Raw genomic sequence first — 10,516 nt, forward strand, 5'->3', positions numbered from 1 at the left:
ATTGACAATTCTCATCACAATTGATAAGGATAATGAGGATAGGACTTCTAGTTCTCATACCTTGCCAAGAGCTTTATTAGCTATTAGTTTAATTCTTGCAATTTACTTTTCTTGTCCTTTATCCAAAACCCCAAAATACTTGTCCCATAACCAATAACAAGAACACTTCCTTGCAATTCATTTGAGAGACGACCCGAGATTTAAATATTTTGGTTATTATTTTTAGGGGTTTGTTATTTGTGACAACCAAATTTTTGTATGAAATGATTCTTTGTTGGTTTAGAAACTATACTTGTAACGAGGTTTCATTTGTGAAATTCTAAACCGTCAAAAATCCATTCATCATATAAGCATGCATAATGTAATTGAAAACTCTACTTTCTCTCTTTAGTCCTAGTCCCAGATATTTCTATTCTATTCTCTCTAAATTTCTATCAAATTCTTTATTCTTTTATACAAATTTATATCAATTATACGTTGTTGTGGATTTTTACAATATGTTAATGATATTTTATCTTTTTATAATTAAAATAATATTTATTTACAAATTTTTTATAGTTAATTATTTTTATTATAGAATGTCAATGACATTTTATACTATTAACATAATAGTATAAGCTATAAAATACTACAATAATCGAATATTTTTGTGTTTCATATGAAAATTATTTCTATGTAAAAAATTTAGCTACTATCAACACACTTTTAATTAATCATTTACAAAAATAAAAAAATTTAACTGTAATAACAAAAAATAACGAGTTCCATAAGAAGATAGAATATTTATTACGTTCATAAATTTTACGATTTAACATAGAGTCTTTATTACATTGACAAATATCACACCTGCTCTTATAAAATATATATTAAAATACGACATACACCACCAAAAACTTATCGACGATGAGGATCATAACTAGTTAAGTAGTTGATAGTTTTTTAACCAACAAATGAACTCCATGTTGGGGCACCAATAACAACTTAATAGCAGGTGAATGAATATACTTAGAAGAAAGGGTGAAAGTGAAGTTACACAAAATAAGACTTAACATCATCTTGATTTCAGTCATAGCCAAATCTTTTCCAAGACAGATTCTTACACCAAACCCAAATGGCATGTACATGTGTGGCAATTTACATGCACCACTGACTCCATTTGCAAACCTCTCTGGATTGAATTTATAGGCATCAGATCCCCATAATTCTGGATCTGTGTGTGAGGTCAAACACATAATCCAAATTGAAACACCTTTTGAGACATGGATGTTGCCAAGTTCCATGTCCTCTAAGGCCTCTTTTGGAATCACAGGTACCGGTGGATAAAGGCGTAGTGCTTCATGAATAACCATTGTTAGCTGCCAAGAACGTACACACGCAATGCAAATTATTCTCAATGTGGGGTATGTGTGTGTATGACATAGAGCATGATGCACTGAAGTGAAATATATAGTGGTAGTGTAAAAAAATCGTATCCTTTTTTTATTTTTTTAATTAAAAAAAAAATCTCACCCATCGTTCTTTATTATTTAATATTTTTAAAAAATCCAAAAATCATCACACCTAGTGATTTTTTTTATTTTTTTAAAGATTCTAAAATCGCAAATCACCCTCAACGATTTTCTTTAACTTTTGCATCCGCTCTGATCAGATTCTAGTAAAATTCAAAAAATCTAATATTTTTTAGAGGAATGTTAGGGGACAATAACTTTTATAATTTGTAGCCATTAAATAGCCATCAATAATGATTTTAATGGTGTGAGATTGGTGTGAAATTTCATCCAATAGCTCACTATTTTTTGCTGGTTACATGTTAGCCAGAATTTAACAAAGTTGCTGCCCCTAGACTTTTCCTATTTTTTAATTTAAAAAAAAACATTTATAAAAAAGAATTTGTCCACATGCAACTTATTAGTGTCAACAATTTCTAAGACTGCACGATCGATCAAATATAGCTTATAATTTAATTTCATAAAAATAAATATATTTCTATTACTGTTCTCATCTGACTAATAAATATGTTAATTCAATTTTAGAAAAAATTAACTGTTTGAAACTATTAATTGTAAACTAAAATATAAGGGTACTAGTGTTGTTTTAAATTAGATTAGAACCGTTGCTAAAATAATATAATAATACTTTAGTTATTCTAAACAATTTATAACTTTTATTTTATATATATATATATATATATATATATATATATATATATATATATATATATATATATATATATATATATATATGTGTGTGTGTGTGTGTGTGAATTTCAAGAATGATTAAAGCATTAATTTCTTGAGAATGCATGAATAATTAGTGATTGATACCTGCTTCATTTTACTGAGCATATGTTGCTAAAATAATATAATAATACTTTAGTTATTCTAAACAATTTATAACTTTTATTATATATATATATATATATATATGTGTGTGTGTGTGTGTGTGTGTGTGTGTGAATTTCAAGAATGATTAAAGCATTAATTTCTTGAGAATGCATGAATAATTAATGATTGATACCTGCTTCATTTTACTGAGCATATGAGAGTCCGGAATTCTACCGTTGCAAATTTCTAGTGCCTCGGCGCGAACACGATCTTGCCACTCTTGATTTGAAGCCAGCAACATAAGGCACCATACTATAGAAAGTGAAGTGGTTTCGGAACCTGCAAGATATATATTCTTGCAGTTATCAACAATAAAGGTTTCAGTGGCATCTTGAGTGAGATCACTGTTTTTGGTAGCCTCAATAAGCATTTGCAGAAAGTCTCTGTTGCGATGACATGATTTCTCTCTCTGCTTAACCACTTCGAGTATACAATTTTTCAACTCTCTTTCTAGTGATTTTGCTTCTCTATTGTTCTTTGTTGGAAGGTATCTGTAACATGCATGTAGGCCAATAATTAATGAGGAATTTAAAAAAAAGTGAAAATTCAAGTGCAGTCGACTTCACGTGAAGTTAATAACTGGGAGCCGTTAAATGATTTGACTGATTTAACTACATTTTCATCTAACGGCTCTCATCTATCAACTTTACGTGAAGTCCACTGCACCTGAATTTTCACCTTTAAAAAAATCTTTATAAATAACCTTTTGGTTTTATTTTTTTATTCAAAAACTATCCAAAAATATTAAGCCTCACACACATCCAAAAAGCATCAAGAATATCTAAGGATAATTTAAAACCTGCCAAAAATAAAAGGAAAAGAATTCCAGATATATTTACTTACCTCATTCCTGGAATCATTGAACTGAAGACATTTTTTGACATGATATCCTGCAGTGCTAAAAGTTTGGAGAAAATTTCTTCTCCCTTAGAATAGTTGCTACCGAAACATGCTTTTGAAATAACATCCCCAGAAAATCTTAGCAAGTAATCATCAACTTTTATATCTGCAGTTCCATTTTGTGCCTCTATGATACTACTCCACTGGTTTAACAGAGAATTAGCAGATTCACCTATTATAGTTATCCAACCCTATATGAAGAGTATTTAAATAAAAACATATAATTAGTTGAGTAAAAAGTTAATTATTTTACACTTAAAATAATGTCCTATTTTCTATCTATCTAAAACTCAGGGATAAGGTAATTATCTGCTATTACATTTTTTTTTTCATTTCCGCTAATAAAAATTGTTAACAATGTGAATAATGAGTTACATCTCAGATTCATTAAATATGAATAAACTTAATTAATTTAAAATTTAAATTTTAAAATTAAAATTAACTTCCTTTTTTAACTTATTATTTACAATTGTTTAAAAATAAAAAAGTTGTTACTCTATACTTTTTCTTTATTTTTTTCTTATTTTTGGTCTTAAAAGTTACTCTCTCTCTCTATTATAATTATCTTACCGGAGACTTCTAAACAAAATAAATACATAAAATGAGAGAATTTATAAAACCTATATATATATATATAAAAGATAATAATCAAAAGAAAAAATGAGTATATTTAGATTTGGTTTGATAAATTTTTTATTTTTTAAGAATATTTTATTAAAGTTGATTTTTAAAAGATAGATAGATAATTTTTAAAAATTGTAATATTTATATTTAATAAATTAAACTAAAAATAATTCTTAATAAATACAAACAATAGCATAATTCTATTTAATAAAATATCTTTAAAAATTTTAAAAAATTATAAATATAAGAATAAATTTAGGTATGTATTAATATAAGAGAAAGTTTAAAAAGTCAGCACTTGTATTAAAATCTGGTCAGCATTTAATTAGTAAAAGAAAAGTGAGTAATCTCATACCATTGAATGAAATCTCACATCATTAAAATCATTAATGATAACTAATTGATGGCAACAAATCACAAAACTTGCAGGCCTAGCACTCCTCTTAATATAATATAATATAATATAATATGATATAAGGTTATATTATAATTTTTTAACTTTCACAATCACAAGTTAATTTTATAAGGCTAAACTTAGGTATTTTTTAAATCATTTGTGATTTTAAAAGAGTACAAACATAAGTACATTATCTTTTTTGGGGGTGAACGCGAATTGGATTGAATATAGCCAAAATTTCGACCCGATCCGCATTAAAATCATCGGATCAGATTAGATTCAATATTCTTAATTTTTTAGTTTGGATTCGATCCGCACATTTACGGATTGGGTCAGTTCGGATATCGGATATATTTGCAAAACATAAAAATACTTTTTAAAGCTTTTTTTATTTAAAAATCAATAAAACCTCTTTTTATACTCTTTTAAATACGTTTACTTTTAAAATAATATTAAACATATTTTTTTAAATAATAAAAATAAAATAATACAACATATATGATCATTATTAGTTAAAATAAAACATAAAAAAATATTTATTTATTTATTTAATTTTTGCGGATACGTAAATATACAGATACCTACATAAAATCCACAATCCGATCTTATTAGTGTGCGAATCTGACCCGATCCGATAACCTTGCAGATCGGATCCATATCCGCAATTTTCGGATCAGATTCGTATAAATACCATAGATATATAGATCAGATTCAATCCATAAACACCTCTAATCTTTTTTATTATTTACCAAACATAAAATGTCTGTGCTTAAAAAACACAAATATCTTTTCAAAAAAAATAAAATATATTTTTTGTCTCTAAAATTTTTAAAAAAAATTTCAAAATTACCCTTGACATTATTTTCTAACCTTTTAAATATGTTTTAATTATATTCTATAAGGTTAACACTATTAACTGAGATGCTTACGTGACAATTGTGACGTATTACTAGTAACCTATTAGCATATGATTGTCACATTATAGATTGTCTACCTCATAGGTATAATTGAAACATATTAAAATACTAAGAGTGAAATTGAAACCTAATATTAAAGATAAAATTGAAATAAAATATAAATATTAAGGACAAAAATAAAATATATTATTTAATAATTTTTTAAAATAAAAATTGTATTAATAATAACTTTAAAATATTTTATTTTTATTGAGATTGATTTTAATGCAATAATATTTTTTATTAACAATAAAAAATATGATAAGTATTACATATTCTTTTTAGAAAATTATGAAAAATATTTAAAAGTATATCACTTTTATTGTAGAAAATAATTTGGTTATCTTTAAAAATATCTTTAATAATACCTTCAATAATTTATTAACAAGTATACGTGATTATGACAAGTAACTAAGTACTATATATTTTTATTAGTAAATTATATAAAAATAATTTTAAACGTAGCTAAGTGATTTTTATATAATAAAGTGATATATTTTAAAAATATTTTTATACAACTTTTTAAGAAGAATATTTAATACTTATAAAAAATTTTGTTTTTAATAAAAGATATTTTGTAATAAAATGATGAGTCTCAATAAAAATAATATGTTTCAGGATATTATCAATATGATTTTTAATTAAAAAAATTATTAAATAATATATTTTATTTTTATTGTCAATATTTATATTTTATTTCATCTTTAATATTTAGTTTCAATTTTACTCTTAATGCTTTTAATTATACCACTGGATTGAAGAACAAGATTTGGATTCTCTAAAATTTGAATCTCACTTTAAAGAGTAAAGTGTGATCTCTCACCATTTATTTTATAGATAGAACCAAGAATAAATATGAGAGAAAAATCATTTAAGGGTAGAAGATCACATTTTACCCTCTAAAATACAAATTTAAAATTTAGAAAATTCAAATTCTGAAAAACATGACAATATTATGCCATGTGTCAATAAATACATTAATACACAATTGCCACGTCAATAACTCCGTATTAAATTTTATGGGTATAATTAAAATAGAAAAATACTTAAATGATGGCATTTTTATATAAAAATGACATTGTAAATTTTTAGATAATTAATCAAATATATTTAATCAACTATATCAATTTATCTAATAATTTATAATATTATTTATATGTGAAGATATCATTATAAAAATATCTACCACTAAAATATATTGAGAACTTTACATATGAAGCCTTTTTTTTTTTATGTGGGCATGGGTTAAACTGAGAATCAAACCTCACTCGAAAAACCTACCCACCTTCAATTCCTAATCTACTACCATTAAGGAGTGAACCGATAAAATATAACTAAAATTTCAGTTTGATTTGTATTGAAATTATAGGATCGGATCGGTTTTTAAGTTCATTGGTTTATTTGCGGATAGGATCAGATATATCTATAAAATATAAAATATTTTAAAAAATTTATTTTTTTAACAAAATATTAATAATATTTTTTTTATTTTTTTAAATATATTTATTTTTAAAATATTATTAAATATATTTTTTTAAATAATAAAAATAAAATAATACAATATATATAATAATTATTAGTTAAAATAAAATATAAAAAAAATTTATTTATTTATTTATTATGGATATGTAAATATCCGAATACTTACATAAAATTTTCAATCCAATCTTATTAGTGTGTAGATCGAATCAATATCTATAATTTTCATATTAAAGTTGGATAAACACCACATATATGTGATCAAATCCAATCTATAAATACCTGACTACAATCTACCCAACGCAACACGTGAACTTGTATACCTTAACTTTTTCCATGTAAAACTCTGGAGCAAGGATCTTTCTTTGAGTGGCCCATGTTGTTCCATTGGAACTCACAATGCCCTGACCAAGCAGAGGTCGTAGTTCCCTCTGAGTATAAATAGGCTTGCCGAAGTCCATGGATGCGCATGTAACTATATCTCTCACTACCTTAGGTTTGTCCACATACAATATTTGATTGCTTCCAATGGAAAATAAGAACATTTGACCTGATAGATAACACAAACAAGTCTCAGAAGTCAATCCAAGACAATAAATAGACCAGAGTTTATGGATGTTTATGACCCGGACTCGAAGTATGTTTTTTCAAGTTGGGTTTGATATTTTTTATCATACCATTTTTGGGTTGGATTTAGATAATGTTTCGAGTAAGTGATTCAATGTGTTTAAGAATGTGATATAATAATATAGCATACCGTATTTCTGCTTCCATGTGTTTAAGAAAGGGAAGGTAAGTGGAGCAATCTCATGAAGATGAGGGACTTCAACAGAACGAGACTTTGAAGTAGTGATGATGAGTTGACAAGCTTTCATGATCTCCCTAATATTTCCAAGCAAAAAAGTTGGAGTTGGACCATTTATACCTTGATTACTTAGCTTTGATCTAATCCTCTTTGGCTTCACCACAAGATTATTGTACAAAAGAACCAACAATCCAGCAAAACCAACCCATGCAATGGATGTTAGAAACTTGGGATCAAATTGCAGCACCATGGCTAATGAAACTCACTCTTCTTTCTTTCTTTTTTTTTTTTTCCACCTTCACAAAGATCTGACTCAAACAACAGCAATGGACATTATATAGAGAGCCAAAGTTTATGGTTGAGGATTTTTGGTTTAAGGTTTGAGTTTTGTAGTAAGTATTTTTGTTTTTTTTTTGGTATGTAGGATTTTTGTTTTGTTTAGGTTTTTGGGTTTAATTAAGGATGAGTGATTATTAGGATTTACAGTTTTGGGTTTAGGTCTAGGATTTATTTTTATTATCCATGATTTCTAGTCTAGGTTTAGGGATTTTGGTTTATATTTTAGGATTTTGTTGTTATAGTTTAGTGTTAACTTTTCAGGGTTAGTTTATGGTCTTGGATTTATTGTATATTTTGTGTTTTTACTTTTTAGTATTATAATTTTGTTTTCTCTAACTTTATTTTTATTAAAAAAAACTCAACTGGTTTAAATTGTTAAAATAAGTATATGTTATCCTTTAATTATTCTTTAAAATATACTATTATTCATCTAAAGTGCAATTATTTTTTAGAGTAAAGTATCGTTTTTGTCCCTAATGTTTGGGGTAAGTCCCAAAGTTGTCCCTAACGTTTCAATCGTCCTATTTAAGTCCCTAACGTTTCAAAATTGACTCAATGTTGTCCTGTCGTTAGGGATCCGTTAACAGAATTGACGGCGGGACAAAATTGAGACGATTTTGAAACGTTAGGGACTTAAATAGGACGAAAACGTTGGGGACAAAAACGATACATAGAAATAAATTTTAATTTTATCATTCAACAATATCAATTTTTTAATATACATAGTATTCAATTATTTTTTAATCACATCTAAGTAAATTACACTTAATCATATTACTTTTATTGTAAATAAATTAATTTTTTTATAATTTTATTCTTAAAAATTTTTAGTTATCATAAAATGTTTGTAGAATGACTAGTATATAAACTTTCAGAAAAGAAAAGAATAATATATATATATATATATATATATATATATATATATATATCTATATATATAATAAAATATAAATTATACCTTTTGTCTCTAATGTATCAAAATTCTTTAAAATTATAAAAAAATAAATTTATTTAAAATGAAAGTAATGTGATTAATTGTAATTTATTTAGATGTAATTAAAAAATAATTGAATACTATGTACAGTAAAAAATTAATATTATTAAAAGATAAAATTAAATTAAAATTTATTTTTATGTATCATTTTTGTCCCTAACATTTTTGTCCTATTTAAGTTCCTAACGTTTCAAAATCGTCTCAATTTTGTCCCGCCGTCAATTCTGTTAACGGATCCCTAACGGCAGAACAACATTGAGTCAATTTTAAAACGTTAGGGATTTAAATAGGACGATTGAAACGTTAGGAACAACTTTGGGACTTACCCCAAACGTTGGGGACAAAAACAATACTTTACTCGATATTTTTTATTGTATAAAATAATATATTTTTTACATTAAAATTATGTTTATATGAAAAATATTATTATTCATCTAAAGTGCAATTTTCAGTGACTCAATATTTTTATTTTATATATTGCTATTAATATTTGTATTTTTTATTTTTTAAGCTTATTTAAATTTTTTATTGTTGTTTTTTTATATTTCATGTACAAATATTTAATTTTTCCAATTTTTTATTAAGGTTTACGGTTTAGTATTTGTGTTTTCAGTGTTTTATTATCACGTTGTTATTTATGGTTTATTAATAATGAAAAATTAATTTATATATATATATATATATATTACGCAAAATTTTTTATACTTTAAAACAAATTATTTTACATGTATATTCTATTTTGATTAGTTATTAAATTGGTTTATACTGAAGTTTTTTTATTTCTTATGAAACACGTGTTTTTTGAATTAGTTATATTACACATTCATGTAATTTTGTAACTAAGTTTATTTAAGTTGGTTCAACACTAAAAAAAATTAATGCCATTAAATGAAATATGAAATACACGCGCCCAACACATACGAAACCATTCTTACCCAACGCTTCTTCTCTTCTCCTTCTTTTCTTCTCCCCTGTGCTTCTTCTCACACTTGTTTATACACGTACTCATGGTGAAACAATTGTATAATACTGAGTGAACGAAATATAATCCATTATATAAAATCAAATTCGAACAACTTTCTGCATATGAACCGAAACACATACTCATGGTGAAACAATTGTATAGTACTGAGTGAACGAAACATAATTCATTATATAAAATCAAATTCGAACAGCTTTCTACATAATGAACCGAACACGTACTCATGGTGAAACAATTGTATAGTATTGAGTGAACGAAACATAATCTATTATATAAAATCAAATTCAAATAGCTCTGCCTACAATTTACAGATGATCAATTCAGTACACTTCCGTCCGTTCAATTCAAATTCAATTCAAAATTGAATAATCCAAACTTCGTCAGTTTGATTCGTTTCAGAAGAATAATCCAAATCGCTCTCATTCAACTGATTTGAAATTGAGTCATTTATTGTTTCGATTCAGATTGAAAGAAGAAAACAAAAAAGAATAGGAAGAAGATAAATGCAACGTAACCAGATTGAAAGAAGAAAACGAGAAGATGAACGTGACCAGAGGAGAACAACGAAGGCAATGCAAATCAATAAGAAGTAGAGAAGAAGAAGAAGAAAATACGAGCAGAGAAGAAGGTTTATGTTGCAACAGAAAATTTACATT

General features: G+C 25.7%; 1 protein-coding gene across 1 annotated transcript; it reads right to left on the bottom strand.

Annotated features, from left to right (window-relative positions):
- Positions 1-762: 762 nt before the first annotated feature.
- On the bottom strand, positions 763-7,896 carry LOC107609756 (cytochrome P450 714C2-like). Its single transcript, XM_016311778.3, has 5 exons — positions 7,498-7,896; positions 7,064-7,290; positions 3,228-3,475; positions 2,518-2,875; positions 763-1,355 (listed from the first exon to the last, which is right to left on the bottom strand). The coding sequence occupies exons 1-5, from the start codon at positions 7,793-7,795 to the stop codon at positions 921-923; spliced, it is 1,566 nt and encodes a 521-aa protein (XP_016167264.1). The 5' UTR covers positions 7,796-7,896; the 3' UTR covers positions 763-920.
- Positions 7,897-10,516: the final 2,620 nt, after the last annotated feature.

This window comes from Arachis ipaensis, chromosome B7, assembly GCF_059453495.1.
Source record: "Arachis ipaensis isolate K30076 ecotype BB chromosome B7, ASM5945349v1, whole genome shotgun sequence".
Taxonomy (NCBI): domain Eukaryota; kingdom Viridiplantae; phylum Streptophyta; class Magnoliopsida; order Fabales; family Fabaceae; genus Arachis; species Arachis ipaensis.

Excerpts from the sequence above, each read along its gene's own strand:
- LOC107609756 (XM_016311778.3), bottom strand. The coding sequence starts at position 7,795 with ATGGTGCTGCAATTTGATCCCAAGTTTCTAACATCCATTGCATGGGTT. Across the intron at positions 7,291-7,497 it reads CACATGGAAGCAGAAATACG|GTCAAATGTTCTTATTTTCC; the intron begins GTATGCTATATT and ends GTTATCTATCAG. Across the intron at positions 3,476-7,063 it reads TTTACATGGAAAAAGTTAAG|GGTTGGATAACTATAATAGG; the intron begins GTATACAAGTTC and ends CTCTTCATATAG.